The sequence below is a fragment of the Protopterus annectens genome, chromosome 13.part0 (assembly GCF_019279795.1).
Source record: "Protopterus annectens isolate FY-2018-M chromosome 13.part0, PAN1.0, whole genome shotgun sequence".
Lineage (NCBI taxonomy): Eukaryota > Metazoa > Chordata > Ceratodontiformes > Protopteridae > Protopterus > Protopterus annectens.
In genome coordinates, this window is record NC_056747.1 from 34,279,921 (window position 1) to 34,298,414 (window position 18,494).

Genomic DNA, 18,494 nt, shown 5'->3' on the forward strand with positions numbered 1-18,494 from the left:
AAACCATGCTCTTATCATCCGCAAGCATACTTGTGTGCCTTTCTGTAACTTCATGGATTTGACGAGTCTCAATAGTTTTACTCAGCGTTAAATCACGGTCACGAAGCAAAATCTTTCTTATAGCACTACTATTAATACCACACACAAGTCTGTCCTTTTATTAAGTCATATTTTAAGTCACCAAACCGACACATTTTAGCTTTGTTCCTCAGGTCAGTAATAGAAGCTGCAAACATTTTCCCTGATTTCTGATCTTTTGTGTAAAACAAATACCTCTCTAATGTAATATTTGTCTGGGGATTACACATTTCTCTGAATCTGGGCTTCAAACACTTGGGGTCTTCCCTTGATTCAGCCTGTACAATAATATGGTGATTTTCACCTTCTCCTTCATATACTGATGGTGCATACACAAATAAGCTCTCTCTTTCAAAGGCCTGTGACTCAGCTAGGTTTAGCAAAACGAATGCTCTGGTGAATGCATCTCTGTCAGAAAAAGCTGCTTGTATAAAGATGTCATACTCTTGCTCAAATATTCTCCAATTCTCAGCAATATTCTGATCAAATGCAAGTGGTGAGGGCTTTTGAAATCAGTCTGCCATTAAGACATACCAGTGAAAGGTTTTGCAAATATCCATGAACACACACTCACATATATTTATATGCCAGAAATTTATGTTAGCATTTGTAATATTGCCCAATAGAACAACAAGCCTCTGAATAACTGAAATTTGCGAAATAAGTCTCTTGGGCACTGTAATACTCTTGAAATCACTGTACTGCAAGAAAGCACCATTTATCGGTGTAAGAAATATTTCAAAATAACTGCACTGTGCAAATGAACTGGGCAGAAGAAGCTCAGAGTAAGAAACATTTTGAAGTAATTGCACTTTGTGAATAAACAATACATGGCACACTGAAACTTCCCCAAAATGGTGGTACTTTGCTAGATAATTCTTTACAGTGCAAGAAACACTCTGTAATGGAGGCACTTTGTCAATACACACACCCAGCATAAGAAACTTTTCGAAATGGCTGTACTTACACTTCATGAAAAAGTTGCACTCTGCACACAAACTCTTTGGAATAGATGCACAGTAATACGCACACACTTTAAGTACTTTTACACACTTTGAGATACTCTGAATAACTCTAGTTATGCCCTGAATACAACATGAAGTAGTAGTTATGCCAAAACACAGCACGTTGACAAAAAACATGCAGTCGCCTTGCTTTATTCATGCTTAATGTGCCCTATTTGCGATTATTATATTCGTTTTGCTTGATTAATCTCTTTTCATCCCTGTTGTACTTTTTCTTGTGCTCGTTTTATGTTAAACATGCCTGTTTAGCCTTAAATATGCTCGTTTTGGAATTCTGAGGCAATTCCAAACCTCTTATGTGCTTTTCTGATAATAGATGTATCAAATATCTTAATTTTAAAAATTTCATTTAATAAACTTTTTGTGCCTCTTGCTTGTTTAATAATGGGGTTTGTGCCCTTGTAATGCTCCATTTTATCTATTTTATAAAATAAACTGTGCAAGTTTTCATTACGTTTTGGCTCTTTTCTGGCCCTATTTTGTGCTCATTTCTCTTAGTTTACCTTCACCATTAACTCTGCACCTCGTAGCTCTGGAAACCAGTCTCTGGAATCCCAGTTCGGACACCATGCTGCTTGTCTAATCAGGATGTAATAGACTAGTCTGTGTGGGTTCTGTTCAAGCAGCTTTATTTTCTACAAACACATCAAAATTGAGGCTTAATGACTTTAACTTTAGATAAACTTTTATACAAATTAGTGATTACATTCATACATACACACACTCTGGCTGCACTCTCAAAATGACACTGAAGCTAGCATGTGTTTCCTAATTACATACATGTTCAGTCCTTGAAATGCTTCTTAAAGATACAGCGTACACACACACTGTTCTACAGTGATCATCTGCAAACTAACTTTTATATGAATATTGGACGTCATAGAATCTAAGTAAGCCACTTACAGACCATCTACCACATACTATTGGATGAAGTGCTAAAAAAAAACAATGAATATATTTTTGTCTGTCATATCCTTGTTGACACAGACCCGCCCTACCGTGAATCATATGCACCAGTGGACTTAAAATACTGAGTGGAGTAATTCCTCATATGCATTAAAAGGATAGCATCTTACACACAAAAAAAGTGTTGCAAAAGTAACTGCAAGAATATAAAAACAGATGAGTGAACACTCATGGGCAACAGCAGTTTTCTTTTTTATTATATACAGGAGGTAGCCAGGCCATGAAATAGCCCCTTAGTGAATATGATATCAACAACCCTGAAAGACACAAATGTAGAGACATAAGCAAGGCATTACACAAAATGTACAGTTTTGTACCTACCATAAATGTAGATGTTCGAGTGTTCACACTGCTGCAGTCATCACTGTTGGGTTATCCTGCTGTCAGTTCCAAAGTCTTGGCCCGGTGTCAGTTGCTGTCGCTTCTTCCCTGACGTCAGAGCGTCAGGGGTATATAAGATGCATCCAATGCCATATTCTTCAGTTTTTCTTGCCCCAGATGTCAGGTGCCCCCAATAGGTAGGCAATACATATTTCTATATAAAAATATACATATAAAAATAAAACAAAACCTTCAGGCACAAGCAAATACACCACAGAGGTTGTATAGGATAGAAAGGAATAGATAAGTCCAGCTAGTTCAGAGGGGATGGAGGGAGGGTAACCTGGACTGCAGCAGGGTGAACACTCGAACATCTACATTTATGGTAGGTACAAAACTGTACTATGTTCATCGTGTTACCCTGCTGCAGTCATCACTGTTGGGTTGAATCCCAAAGCTAAGGATGGGTGGTGGAACTAAACAGGGTTTGGAGAGGCTAGTAGGCCCTGCCACTGAACTGCAGTGGCAAAGCCAGCTCTGGTTTTAGAGTATAGAGGTAAGTGATAGTGCTTGGTGAAGGTGTGCACTGAACTCCAAGTAGCTGCCTCTAAGATATCCTTGGTTGGTACCCCTCTGAGGAAGGCTGTTGATGTTGCTGTAGCCCTGGTGGAATGGGGCCTGATGTTAACAGGCACAGATTTCCCATGGTGTGTTTAGCAGAAACAGATACAATGTCCTATCCATTTTGAAATGGTCTGTTTTGAGATGGCTTTTCCTTGAGATCCTGCAGCATAGGATACAAAGAGCTGGTCAGATTTTCTGAAAGCCTTAGTTTTATCCAAGTAGTAATGTAATTGCCTGTGAATGTCCAAAGAGTGTAGGAGCCTTTCCCCTTTGTTCTGGGGGTTTGGATAAAAGGTGGGCAAATAAATGGTTTGGTTTAGGGCCAAACTGGATACCACCTTTGGCATAAAGGAAGGGTTAGTTCGTAAAGAGACTCTGTCTTGATGAAAAATGATGAAAGGTTCCACTGCCTTTAGGGCCTGTAGTTCTGAGACTCTTCCTGCTGAAGTTATTGCTAGCAACAGGGCAGTTTTCCATGATAGGAACTGTAGATCAGCAGTGAAAGCTGGTTCAAAGGGCGGTAGTGTTAGCTTTTCTAGAACAAAGTTGAGATCCCAAGTTGGTGTTGGTGCTCTCCGGGGCGGTCTTATGTTCTTAGCCCCTCTGAGGAACTGTCTTAGTAATGGATGTGAAAATATAGGAGGATCCCTGTTGTATTGAGCTGAAATAGCTGAGGCGTGGATCTTAATAGATGAGAAGGAAAGCCCTTTGTGCAACATCTCAGTTAGATATAGAAGAATCTGAGGAATATTTGGGACTAGGGGATTTAGGCCTTTAGCCTAGTTCCAGGTGCAGAATCTTTTCCATTTGTCTGAATAGACTTTCCTGGTGCTAGGTCTTCTGGCTTCCAGAATGACGTCCATCACAGCTTTAGAGAGAAGAGTTGACTGGTTATTTAGGCAATTTGCCATGCAGTCAGATTTAAAGTCTTGAGCTGGCTATGTAGAATCTGATTGTTTTGCTGAGTGAGCAGGTGAGGAATTGTCGGCAAAATGCATGGTGGGCCTTGAGCCATGTTCTTTAGTATTGGATACCAGTGTTGGCGTGGCCAGTCTGGAGCAATGAGTATCATTTGTGGCCTCTCTAATCTGGCTTTCAGCAGCACCTTTGCCAGAAGAGGCAGTGGTGGAAAGGCATACACTGTCAATGTTTTCCAACTGAATGAGAGGGCGTCCACTTTCCAAGCTAGTGCGTGGTATGTCCTTGTGCAGAACTTCCGTAGTTGGTAGTTTTGGGGGGGAAGCAAATAGATCTATGTCTGGGCTCCCCCAGTTTTGAGTTATCATTGCGAATACTTGTGGATCTAGTTTCCACTCATGACAATCTATGATGTTTTGGCTTAGATCATCTGCCAGTGTGTTTTTCTTTCCTGGCAGGAATTGTGCTTGTAGATGAACTTGGTAGGTCAGTGCTGTGTTCCACAAGGTCATTGCTTGTCTGCATAGGGGGTAGGAGTGTGTGCCCCTTTGCTTGTTTATGTACCACATCACTGTGGTGTTGTCCGTCTTTATTAGGAGTTGTCCTGGATGTAGGAGGTCCTTGAAAGCTGTTAGGGCATTTTGTACAGCTAGCATCTTTTTTGATTGATATGTAGATGCCTTTGGTTTGCAGGCCATTTGCCCTGAATACACTGTCCTGCTGTGTGTGCTCCCCAGGCATAATCCGATGCATCTGTTGTTATAGTTTGCCTGGCTGTGGGTAAGGTGAAAGGCTGACCCTTGTTGGGGTGACATGCCTGAGCCCACCATAGAAACTCCTGTTGAAGGCAGGGAATGAGTGGAATTATTGTTTCCAAGCTGTGGCTGTGTTGAGTCCATACGCTTTTCAGATACCATTGTAATTTCCTCATATGCAGTTTTGCAAATTGTATTAGTAGTATGCTAGATGCCATGAATCCCAAAGCCTGCAGAATTTTTCTTGCAGGGAGTTGGGTCTTTGTTGCCATCATTTTGAAATATTGAGTCAGATGTCTTTGTTTGTCTGGCGTGAGGTAAGCCATCTGGGCCATTGTACTTAAGCTGGCACCCAGGAATATTATGTCTTGTGAGGGCACTAGTTTTGACTTCTTTTCGTTTACTGTGTACCCTAGGCAACTTAGAAGGTTTTTGACAAATGCCAGATGCTTTAATAGAACGTCTTTGCTTTCTGCTTGAATAAGGCAGTCGTCCAGGTATGGTTATATTTGAATCCCTCTTTGTCTGCAGTATGCAATTACTGGTGCCACGCATTTTGTGAAGACCCTGGGTGCAGTAGATAAGCCAAAGGGCAGTGCAGAGAATTGGTAATGGGTTGAACCTGCAATAAATCGGAGGTATCTTCTGCAATTTTGTCTGATAGGGACATGCAGGTATGCCTCCTTGAGGTCCAACGTCACTAGCCAAGCCTTCTTGCCCAGTATGGGAAGAAGTTGCTGTAGTGTTAGCATCTTGAATTTGGGTACTTCCAGGTATGTGTTTAGAATTGAGAGGTCCAGAATGGGTGTCCAGGCTTTGTCCTTTCGTGGAACTAGAAACAGTCTTGAGTAAAATCCTTGTCCTTGTTCCTGTGTAGGAATCTGTTGAATGGCTCTCATGTCCATGAGAGCTGAAATTTGCTTTTGAGCCTCTGCCCATTGATTTGGTGGCAGGTTTGGCATTCCTTTTATCCTTGGTAAAGTGTGAAAGTGGAATCTGTAGCCTTGAGATACAATATTTAGGACCCATTTGTCTTTTGTGATGATGTGCCAATTGTCTGTGAAAAGAGCTAGTCCCCCCCCCCCCCCAAGGGAGCTGCCAAGAGAGTTTTGCTTGGTAGTCTGAGGGGTAAAATCATTGTGTTTGTCTTCTGGTAGTTTGAGACCTGTCTTGTCCTCCTTTTTGTGTTGTGGCACTCCATTGTTGAGGCTGGTAAGAGCCTTGTGGCTGGCCTCTGCCTCTTGGGCGTCTGTATCTGCCCCTCTGTGGTCTGGCAGAAGCTGGAAAGGACCAGTTTTTGGTTGGCCAATTTCTGCTGAAACGAGGAGGTTGAACCTGTAAGAAATCCTTGGCCGTCTGCACAGATTTTGCCTTATCTTCCATTTTCTTTAAAACTTCTTCTTTTACATCAAATAAAACATCCTGCTGTAAAGGTGCATCCAATAACTTTGCTTTAACATGATCAGGTAAAGTTTGTTCTTTTAACCAAGCATGCCTACGTATGACAGACCCTGTCACTGCTGCTCTATAAGAAGCTTCCAATGAATCAAATCCACATTGCAAAGTATGTTTTCCCACTTGTTCAGCTGAATGTAACAAATCTTGCATTTCCTTGTAATCCGGTTGGTCTGAATGTGTGAGCATTTTTTGTTTTAACTGAGACATCAGATATTGTTGATATTTCAGCATGTGAAACTGACAATTTAAGGCCCTCATAGCTAGAGTAGCTGGGGTATAAACTTTCTTTCCCCATCTGTCTAGTGCTTAGAATCCCTTTCAGAGGGCACAGGATTTTTAGCAGTAGAGGCTTTAACCCCTTTGGGACCCTGGGAAATGGTTTCTGGGTCAGCAACAGGGCTTTTATACAGGAATTTGTGTGAGTCAGGGACTCTGTAGTATCTGTCTGGTTTGGCTGGTGCAGGAGGTAGTGAATCTGGGTTAAGGCTAGATTCTGAATAAACATCATCCACAATGTCTAACACAGGTGGAATTGCAAGTGGTCTGTGCTGGGGTAGTAAAAGGAACTCTCGGAGCCTTTTCTTAGAATTAGAGTAATTCTGGCCTTCCCAGTGGAAATGTTCCCTCATAGTATGTAAGGTTTCCCCAAAAGAGAAGTCTTCTGGGGGAGATGCAGAAGGGACAGACTCTTCAGCATCAGAATCTTCATAAGGGGGAAAGGAATGTTCCTGTTCCTCAGAAGAGTCTGAGGAAATAGAAACCTGGTCAGAGGAAGCGTAGTCCTCCTCCTGCCTTGGCCTTTTATCAGGAGGGGGATGGGAACCCCTGATTAGGGTAATTAAGTCTTCAGCCATCTTAAGCATTTGTTTCCTAGGCATGGGGCCTTGTGCTGGAGACTGCTGTGCAGTCTTCTTTGTTTTTAAAGGAGTTTTCAGTTTTGCATAGGATTTAATAGTGAGTGTAGTTGGTCTGAAGACACCTTCAGCAACTGAAGGCGTTTCAGCTGCACCGGAATCTCCTTCGGGAATGGAGTCGGAAGGGCCTAAAGGTAAAGGTTGTGGAGGCCTAGTAAATTCCGCTTGTGAATCGGATGTCGCCTGGGGTTCTAAATCAGCGGTCGTCAGGGGCTGCGTAGGCACCTCATTGAAAACCGGAGAACCGGCGACTACCCTAGCAGAGGCCTCGGAATCCGGTTTGGATTTTGGCTGCCTGTCCTTATCTTTGCGGTTTTTTATGCATTTAGTTGCTCCGACGGCATGGTATAATTAAATTTTCTACCAAAATAATGTCGGGTGAAATCAAACCGATGTTTAATAGTTGGTTTATTAAACCTAGCACAAACCGACAACCTGTGATGTCGTGGTCTGGGCCTAGGCAAGGAATACAATAAGAATGAAAGTCCTTATGAGGTATTTGCTTCCCACAAGAAATGCAATTGTTAACTTTTTCTGACATCGGACTAAGGCAAGAAAAGGTTCCCCAATGGGGTACTTAGCTTTATGAAGACTTCGGTCTGAAATTCGATTTGAAAATCTCAGGAGTCGGCCGACCGGCACTTGCGAACTGCTTCTGCTTCGGGAACCGCGCGGCAAGAAAGACTGAAGAAAATGGCGTTGGATGCATCTTATATACCCCCTGATGCTCTGACATCAGGGAAGAAGTGACAGCAACCGACGCTGGACCAAGACTTTGGAACTCGGGCCGACTGCGGGACCGCCTGACTGCAGGATAACCCAACAGTGATCACTGCAGCAGTGTAACATGATGAACATCACTTCCTTTATCGGCAAACTAACTTGTAACAGCACCTACTCAGGAGACACACTATCAATTCATTCAGACAGAATGATAAATGAATATGTTCATACAATTCTGCTAGCAAACAGACTTCATGATAGCAGAGGGAATTTTAATTATCCATAAGATACAGTGACTCTAGGGGTGATCACGGTTGGGGTGCTGGGGGTCCTACCACAACAGAAAACAGCTGTAAAATATGAGTAAATGCTCTACTGGTTTCATGCAAATGGCACCTTATACTCCTGTTCCTTACAACAGCACCCAAACCCCATATAAACTACAGTGAAGCAACACTGGCTTCATTAAGTACATAAAGCTATAGCAGAAATGACACCGTGCAACAGAAATATGTGTCGCTCTCTGTCTTAAGTACATAAATCTATAGCAGAAATGACACCGTGCAACAGAAATATGTGTCGCTCTGTCTGCTTCCTTTTGGTAATTGTGAAAATCAAATCCTGGCCCACTGTTACAAGGTTTACAGTTTTGTGCTAAAAATCAACCAAATTTTATGTAGCTGGATTAATTCAAAGGATAAAAAGAACAGAGAGTGGACAAATACTAATTTCTCCTTACATTTAATACTAGAAAGTGATTTAAATACTAAAGAAGGAGAATACGCAGTCACACAGCTGATGAAATGAATACGTCATCAGGAAACTGGTACTTGCAGTGGTAAGACATTTCTTGTACTAATGATCCCATGTGTACATTTAGAAGTGCTCAGAAAAGGATGTGGTAAAAAAAGAAGACAATGAAAAAAATGACTGTGATTGGCAAAGGTGTGGACAGCAATGCCCATCTAGTGGAAAAGTATAAGGCCCTGCCAAGAATGCACAGAGTATATTGTAATGTTTCTTGGTATGCTGCAAATGCAGTTTCCTTTAAAAACTGCCAGTATTATTACAAACCAGTATAAAAAAAATCACAGTTCTTAACTTCCTTCAAAACTCAGGTAGCAATGGGTTCCAGTTTTGCTCGTTTGGCTTCTGCTGAATTACAGCATATAATGTCACAATCATCTGCCGGACATTCTGAGCTATCTTCTGTAGCACAGTCACCCTCAGACTCTGTTCTGTTAGGATATTTGTGGATGCCATTTTGTTCTGAATGGTGGTGTTCTTCAGGTGTGAACTTGATGTCCACAATGGGTTTGAACTTGACATCCATGTCGGGCTTAATTACTGCTTCAGACTTCAGAGTAGTATTTATGCTGTTTCTTGACGACTCCACTGCAACTGGTCCATCCCATGGTGGGATCTCCAAGCCAAGTAACTTCATAAGTTGGACCATAACATCATCTACATATGCTGATATTCTCAGGTCAGCTTGCTTATCCTGAGCAGAAGGCAATATTACAAGACAGCATCAGAAAAACTTGTAACAGTTTTGTATTATGTAGATCTAGACAATAATAGCATATGCAATGAACAGCTGAGCAGGAAAAGTAACATTTTGCATTTGGGTAACTATGGTACTGACAAAAGCAGAAGCAGCAACATATGGTATCAATAAGCATCATCACAAAACAAGTCCGTGCTACACTTTGGTCTCTAGCATGAACATACACTTCGTCTAAGGTATAAGGAGCTCATCTGTACAGCGAATATTTTGAAGATGAATGCATAAATGCTGGAACCACTACAGTCAATATATAACCAGTCAACAGCAAACTGAATGAGAAACTAAAACAATGCACCTGCAGAAACAGCAGCGGACAACTTTAAAGTCCTTTGGTTCTAAAAGACCCCACACCCCTTATCTACCTATCTCAAGCCCCCGCAACCCCTTATACCTATCTATACAAAGTCAAGAGAAACCCCTCTACATGCAGGACTTAAATGCATAACTTCAGATTGTTAAAGTACTGTAGAAATATACTTTTTTGGGAGCTGGCATCCTGGAAATATAATTGCATCAAAAGGTAGGACTCCCATACATTCTTTACAACTGTAGTGGGATGGCCTTCTGCTATATAGATGTAATGGGATTTCCATTTCTAGCATCTCAATCTCAGTAGAAATTCTTGAAAAGTACAGTTTTGTACCTACCATAAATGTAGATGTTCGAAGATCCACACTGCTGCAGTCCTTACATATGGGTAGTCCGCTGTCCTCGGTCGGCCCGAATACCAAAGTATTAGGCTGACGTCGGTCATGGGCGCTCAGATCTGACATCAGAGCGTCAGGGTATTAAAGCGCATGACCAACGTCATATCCTCAGTCTTTTCTTGCCCCAGATGTCAGAAGGCCCTAAAAAGAAAGGCCACAGCCAAAAATAGAATACTCCCCAAAAGGCATGTACAAATAACAGCTACCACCCAAACCATACAACCATTCCAAACTACAGAGGGGAAGGAGGGAGGGTATTGACTGCAGCAATGTGGATCTTCGAACATCTACATTTATGGTAGGTACAAAACTGTACTATGTTCTTCATCTCACATTGCTGCAGTCCTTACATATGGGTAGAATCCCAAAGCAGAGGTAAAGGGAGGCTGGCAGAATCATAAAGCAGTAGGAGCTGCCAAAATGCCCTGTAAGATTGCAGTGGCAAATCCAGCCCTAGATTTGGAATAAAGAGGAAGGTGGTAATGTTTAGAGAAAGTATGCACTGAACGCCAAGTAGCTGCTTCCAAAATATCTTTAGTAGCTACTCCCCTTAAAAAAGCTGTAGAAGTGGCAGTAGCCCTAGTGGAGTGAGGTCTGATTCCAGCCGGAATCTCCTTACCATGATGAGAATAACAAAAAGCAATACAAAATCCAATCCACTTAGAAATAGTTTGTTTTGAAACAGGTTTCCCCTGAGAACCCAAAGCAAAAGAAACAAACAACTGTTGAGACGGTCTGATCCTGCTCAAATAATAACGCAACTGCCTGTGAATATCCAAAGTATGCAAAATTTTTTCCCCTTTATTTTGGGGATCTGCATAAAAAGTAGGCAAATGAATTGATTGGAAGGCCACATTTGAAACCACTTTAGGCATAAAAGTAGGATTAGTACGTAGAGATACCCTATCCTTATGAAAAATTAGGAAGGGTTCAACTGCCATAAGAGCCTGTAATTCAGAAACCCTCCTAGCAGACGTAATGGCCAACAAAAAAGCAGTCTTCCAAGACAAAAACTTTAACTCAGCAGTAGCTGCAGGTTCAAAAGGAGGTAAAGTAAGTTTTTCCAACACAAAATTGAGATCCCAGGCAGGAGTAGGAGCTCTACGTGGGGGTCTTATGTTCTTTGCCCCTCTAAGAAATTGCTTAAACAAAGGATGAGAGAATAATGGAGGGTCACAGTCATAGTGAGCAGAAATGGCTGCAGCATGAACTTTTATAGAGGAGAAAGACAAACCCTTGCCTAATAATTCTGTACGATATTGAAGAGAAACACTTAAATCAGGCCTGGAAACATCAAAGCCCTTTGTTTTGCTCCAAATGAAAAATCTCCTCCATTTATCAGCATAAACTTTCCTTGTACTAGGCCTTCTGGCCTCCAAAATAACATTCAAAACTTGTTGTGGAAGCTGCGACTCTCCAGGCTCTAGAACAGAATATGCCAGGCTGTTAGATGCAGGGACTGAATCCTGACATTGAGAAAATGATTGCCCTCCTGTGACAAAAGGTGCGGAATCGAAGGCAAAGGCCATGGAGGCTCCTGTACTAAACTCCTCAGCAGAGGGTACCAGTGCTGTCGAGGCCAATCTGGAGCTATTAGAATCATGGAGGGCTTGTCTTGTCTGACCTTCAAGAGTACCTTGGGGAGGAGAGGCAGAGGCGGAAAGGCATAGACGTGAAGATTGCTCCAGCTGAATGATAGAGCATCCACTTTCCAAGCTGTGGGATGAAACATTTTTGTGCAAAACTTTGGCAACTGGAAATTTAGTGGAGAAGTGAACAGATCTATGTCTGGAGTTCCCCATACCACTGTCAATTTTCGAAATACACGAGGATCCAATTTCCACTCGTGGGGATCCACTATCCGTCTGCTCAAAACATCTGCTAAGGAGTTCTGTGCTCCTGGTAGAAACCTTGCCTGAAGATTGAGGTGTAAACTGAGAGCAGTCTCCCACAAAATCATTGCTTGCCTGCAAAGAGGGTACGAATGGGTTCCCCCTTGCTTGTTGATGTACCACATGACAGTTGTGTTGTCTGTTTGAATCAACACCTGCCCTGGGTGAAGTAAATCCTTGAAAGCCATCAATGCAAATTGGACTGCTAACATCTCCTTCAAGTTGATATGTAAATGTTGAAGTCTGGCAGGCCACGTGTCTTGAACCCATTTTCCATTGAGGTGTGCTCCCCAAGCCTTGTCCGAGGCATCTGTCGTTAAAATCTGACTCGCCTCTGGTCGGGTCACAGAGAGTCCCTTGCTTAGGTGACATTCCTGAGCCCACCACAAAAATTCCTTTTGAATGCAAGGTATTATTTGAATGACAGTGTCCAGATCTTGGCAGTGTTGTGTCCATACATTTTTGAGATACCATTGTAGCTTCTTCATATGCAGTTTGGCATTGGGAAGCACCAGAATACAAGATGCCATGAACCCCAAGGCTTGAAGGACTGTCCTTGCAGTCAGCCTGGACCGTAGAGACAATTGATGGAAGTAAAGATTAAGGTTCTTTGCTTGTCCGGGGTCAAAAAGCCATCTGGGAAGCTGTATTCAGTCTCACACCCAGAAAGCACATTTCCTGAGAGGGTACTAGACTGGACTTTGTTTCGTTCACAGAATACCCTAGGCACCTTAACACTGCCATCACATACTGTAGATGATGAAGAAGTTCGTACTTGTCTTGAGCAAGAATCAGGCAATCGTCCAAATAAGGATAAATTTGTATTCCTCTTAACCGTAGGAAGGCTATCACTGGAGCCAGAACCTTTGTGAACACCCTGGGTGCAGTAGATAAGCCAAAGGGCAATGCAGAGAACTGATAATGTAAAGTCCCAGCACGAAAACGCAGGAACCTCCTGCAACTGGGCCTGATAGGAACATGAAGATAAGCCTCTTTGAGATCCAGAGTTACCATCCAGTGATCTTTGCCCAACAGAGGTAGAAGTTGTTGCAACGGCAACATTTTGAATTTTGGAATGTCTAGGTATGTGTTGAGGATAGATAAGTCCAAAATCGGACTCCAAGTGTTTCCTTTCTTTGGTACTAGAAACAGGCAAGAATAAAATCCTAGGCCCACTTCTGACAAAGGAACCTGCTGTATAGCCCCCATTTGAAGAAGTAAAGAAATCTGCTTGTGAGCCTCTATCCTTTGCTGAGGAGGAACGTCTGGCATGCCTTTGAAAGGAGGCAATGTATGGAAATAAAACTTGTAGCCTCGGTCTATAATGTCCAACACCCATTTGTCCTGGGTGACTATAAGCCAGTTCTGCTTGAAGAGTGCCAACTTTCCTCCCAAAGGAGCCGCCAGACAGGAAGAATCTGGCAGCTGAAAATGCAGGTCATTGGGCCTGTTTACGAAAGGACTGGCCCCTGCCCTCACCTGTAGATTGTGCAGGTGAACTCCATGTTCTAGGCCTGAAAGTACTCTGAGCTCTGCCCCTACCATGCCTAGATCTACCCCTAGACTGAGAATCAGAAGAAGGATAAGCCCATCCCTTAGTAGGCCAATTCCTGCTAAACTTAGGAGGCTGCACCTGCAAAAAAATCTTTAACAGTCTGCATAGACTTAGCCTTGTCTTCCATTTTCTTCAAGACAGACTCCACAGGAGAACCAAACAAAACTTCAGACTGTAAAGGAGCATCCAAAATTCTAGTTTTAACATGCTCTGACAAATTCTGATCCTTAAGCCAGGCGTGCCTGCGAATAACTGAACCAGTGGCAGCCACCCTGGAAGAAGCCTGTAAAGCATCGAAACCACACTGCAAAGAATGCTTACCCACCTGTTCAGAGGCATGTACCAAATCCTGTAATTCTTTACACTCTATGCCCTCTGCCAAAGCATCCACTTTAGATTTTAGTTGAGTAAGGAGAAAATTCTGATACTTCAACATATGAAACTGGCAATTCAAAGCCCTCATTGCTAAAGTGGAAGAGGTATACACTTTCTTACCCCATCTATCCAAAGCTCTAGCCTCTCTATCAATAGGAACTGGATTCTTTACAACAGAAGCCCTGACACCCTTAGGTCCCTGACTAATAGTTTCTGGGTCAGCCCTTGGACTCTTATACAGATATTTATGAGCCTCAGGTACTCTGTAATACCTGTCTGGCTTAACTGGCGAGGAGGCAGAGAGTCTGGGTTAAGGGAAGCCTCGAGAAAACGCCTTGAACAACATCCAAAACAGGAGGTATAGCCAAGGGCCTATGTTGTGGTAAAACAAAATTCCCTAAGCCTCTTTCGGAATCTGAGAAATCCTGACCTTCCCATTTAAAATGTTCTCATAGAATGCAGGGTTTCTGAAAAGAAAAATCCTCTGGGGAGAAGCAGAAGGAGTGGAATCCTCTCATGCCTGAATCAGAATAAGGAGGAAAATGCTGAATGTCTTCAGTCGAAGACTCTGAGTAATCTGAAGCCTGCTCCAAACTTTCCACCTCTGGCTCCACCCTAGGCCTCTTATCAGGAGGGGGCATAGAACCTCTGATTAAAGAAATTAAATCTTCTGCCATTTTAAGCATGTGTTTTTTAGGCACAGAACCTGCAGAACTAGGACTGACACCCGTGGAAGGCAAACCAGGCCTGCCTTTGGAAGGAGCCTTAGAAACAGAAGGAGAAGGCCTAACCACCTTAGGCAAGGAAGGGAGAACAGCAACCTGAGAGGCCCCCTCAGCCTGACCTGACTCCTGAGAGGCCACATCTTGCAATATTAAAGCCTCCCCCTGAGACTCAACTGAAACCTCGGAGCCTCCCCCTGAGACTCAACTGAAACCTCGGCTGGATCCACAGGTTCCACCGTAGTTTCTAAAGAACTGGCGTCCGGAATGGATGGCTCATCCAGCCTGGACTTTACAGATTTGTCTTTGCGTTTCTTCGCGGTAGCGGGCGTCGGAGGATCCGACGGCATATTATAATTACACCGCCATCAAGACAAGCCTAGCGCAATCTAACCTACGCTTAATGGTGCGCTTATTAAACCTAGCACAAAGCGACACCACTACGTCGTGCTCAGGTCCCAAACAAGGAATACAAAGAGAGTGGTAATCCCTATGCGGTATCTGTTTCCCACAAGAAATACAATTATTCACTTTTTCTGACATCCGGAATTAACTGCAAGAAAAAACAAAAATATTCCCCAACGGGGTACTTAGCCCAACTTGGTTTCGGTCTGAAACTCAGAATACGAAAATTTCAGAACGCCGAACGGCACTTGCAAACGCTGCTTCTGCATCGGACCATGCGGCAAAAAAGACTGAGGATATGACGTCGGTCATGCGCTTTAATACCCTGACGCTCTGATGTCAGATCTGAATGCCCATGACCGACGTCAGCCTAATACTTTGGTATTCGGGCCGACCGAGGACAGCGGACTACCCATATGTAAGGACTGCAGCAATGTGAGATGAAGAACATCGAGTAGTTACATACTTAACCATAACACTCCATCCTGTAATCTTAATCCATCTGATACAACTGCTGAGTCCACCGGCTGCTTGTTGGATCTGACTTGGCAAAACTAGTGCTCCAGCTATGAGCTCCTTTAAAAATTTTCCCTTCCATAATACAACTGGTTGTGAAGCTTGCTCAGATCAAGTTTGCCAATTAAGGTACAAAGTATTCTGCTATGAGAATCTATGGAAACAGGCTCTCTAGGTCCTTCAAAGCTTGACACATGAAGAGGGATGGTGGGAGGGATGCCATATTGGACAGATGACGAAGAAGAAAGGATCCAGAATTATGATAAGTACAAAACTATTATTATCCGGTTCATTTCGTCCATTCTGTCACACTCTTGCGTTTGAAACCTTAGCTACTGATCCTTTCAGTGATGTGTCAAAAGCCCTTTTAGAATCATGGCCTCAAAGGATACTCTACATCTAGAAATTCTGTCCAGCTTACAGTGTTTAGCAAAGATATGCAAGGAAGTCCATGTAGCGGACTGCACAAATGTCATCACAGAAGAATTCATGAAAGCATCAGAAGTGGCCACTGATCTACTGGAACATGCTTTTGGTGTTAGTGATACAGGATGGTTGTATAAAGTACAGATGTGTACACTTACCATAAATGTAGCTGTTCAAGTGTATTCACTGTTGCAGTCATCACACTTGGGTTATCTGCCTGCAGGTAGCCCTCAGTCGGCCCGAATACCAGAGTCTTGGGATTTCTGCGTCGGATGCTGTCGCCTCTTCCATGACATCAGGTCGTCAGGGGTATAAAACATGCAGCCGATGCCATTACATCAGTTTTTCTTGCCCCAAATGTCAGGAGCCCCCAAAATAGGAAGCTATTACATTGTGTGGAACACTTCCAGTAAAAAGTAAATACCCCTGCCATAAGATATGGCCAAAAAACAAACCGGTAGAAAGTATGGAAAGGACCAGGAGACTGGAGGGAGGGAAACCAGGACTGCAACAGTGAACACACTCGAACATCTACATTTATGGTAAGTGCACACAACTGTACTATGTTCTCCGTGTTTCACTGTTGCAGTCATCACACCTGGGTTGATTCCCAAAGCTGAGGAAGGGTGGAGGCAGTCAAGAAGTGTTAGGGCTGGCTAACAGGCCTTGTAAAGACTGCAGTAGCAAAGCCAGCTATGGATTTAGAAAAAAAATAGGAAATAGGTAAATGGTAATGCTTAGGTGTGTACAGAACTCCAGGTTGCAGATTCCAAGATGTCCCTGGTAGGGACTCCCCTAAGAAATGCTGTAGAGGTTGAGGTAGCCCTAGTGGAATGAGTTCTGATCCCCTGTGGGGTACATTTTCCATGTTTGTAGCAGAAATGGATGCAGTGTGCTATCCATTTGGAAATGGTTTGCTTTGAAATGGCCTTGCCCTCTGCCCTTGTAACAAAGCTGACTAGAAGCTGGTCAGATTCTCTGAAAGGTTTTGTCCTGTCAAGGTAGAACCCAAGTTGTCTGTGCTTGCCCAAGGAGTACAGGATTCTTTCCCCTTTATTCTGAGGATTAGGGAAAAAGGTTGGCAAATGAATGGATTGGTTTAAAGCCACACTGGATACCACACCTTAGGCATAAATTATGAATTAGTCCTGAGGGAAACCCTGTCAGCATGGAAAATAATGAAGGGTTCCACAGCCATTAGTGCCTGTAACTCAGACACTCTTCTTGCTGAAGTGATGGCTAGAAGCAAGGCTGTATTCCAAGAGAGGAATTTTAACTCTGCTGTAGCAGCAGGTTCAAAAGGGGGAAGCGTGAAATTCTCCAGTACAAAGTTAAGGTCCCAGGCTGGGGTGGGAGCTGTCCTAGGGGGCCTTAAATTGTTAGCTCCTCTCAGGAACTGTTTGATGAGGGGGTGAGAAAAGAGAGGAGGCTCAGTATTATAATGAGCTGAGATGGCAGAGGCATGAATTTTAATGGACAAGAAGGATAGGCCTCTGTGAAGCAGCTCTGCTAGGTAATCCAGGATTAGAGATAAGGTGGGCACGGCTGTATCCTTTCCTTGAGACTGACTTCAGGAACAATATCTTTTCCACTTTTCAGAATAGGATTTCCTAGTACTAGTCCTTCTGGCTTCAAAGATGATGTCCAACACCGGTTTGCTGAGAGTTGCAGGTGGTGTATTCAGGGAATAAGCCAGGCTGCAAGGTTTAGGGTTTGCAACTGTGGATGCACAATCTGTCCCTCCTGCTGGGACAGCATGGGGGGGTGTCTGATGTAGATGGCAGGGTGGCACTGCCATCAGACTGCAGAGAAGTGGGTACCAGTGTTGGCGTGGCCACTCTGGGGCAATAAGTACTGTCCTTGGCTTGTCCTGTTTGATCTTGAGTAGTACTTCTGAGAGGAGGAGCAGAGAAGGAAAGGCATAAATTGAGAGGCTTTTCCATGAAAAGGATAGAGCATCCACTTTCCACGCTCTGCTGCAAGGATTTCTGGTGCAAAATTTGCTCAATTGATTGTTTTGGGAATGTTTTGGGGGGAGGCAAAGAGGTCCACCTCTGGTGTCCCCCGATTCTGGATTAGAAGTTTGAAGGAGTTGGTTTCCAGTTTCCACTCATGTGGGTCCAGTAGATTTCTGCTCAAGTCATCTGCCAGTGAATTTTGTTTGCCTGGCAGGAACTGAGCTTGCAGGTGCACTTGGTTGCTCAAGGCTGTATTCCACAGGACCATGGCTAACCTCCAGAGTGGGTAGGAATGAGCTCCTCCCTTGCTTGTTTTTATGTTACACATGACTCTGGTGTTGTCTGTCTTCATCAGGAGCTGTCCTAGCAGGATAAGGTACTTGAGAGCATTCTGTACAGATAACATCTCTTTTTGATTGATATGCAGGGGGGTTTGTCTTGAGAGCTATTTGCCCTGAATGCATTTGCCTGCCATATGAGCCCTCCATGCATAGTCTGACACATCTGTTGTCAGGGTTTGGGCGGGGGGGGGGTGAAAGGAATCCCTTGTTCTGGTTGCATGCCTCTGCCCACCACATGAACTCTGCCC

The 18,494-nt window shown here is 43.4% G+C and overlaps 1 protein-coding gene across 1 annotated transcript in view; it reads right to left on the minus strand.

The window, feature by feature from the left end:
* Window positions 1-8,033: 8,033 nt before the first annotated feature.
* SIRT6 (sirtuin 6) overlaps window positions 8,034-18,494 on the minus strand; it is a 1,110,223-nt gene continuing 1,099,762 nt past the window's right edge. Inside the window, exon 8 of the mRNA XM_044090601.1 lies at window positions 8,034-9,283. Within this exon, the coding sequence (XP_043946536.1) occupies window positions 8,897-9,283 (387 nt within the window). The 3' untranslated portion in view covers window positions 8,034-8,896. The remainder of the gene's footprint in view (window positions 9,284-18,494) is intronic.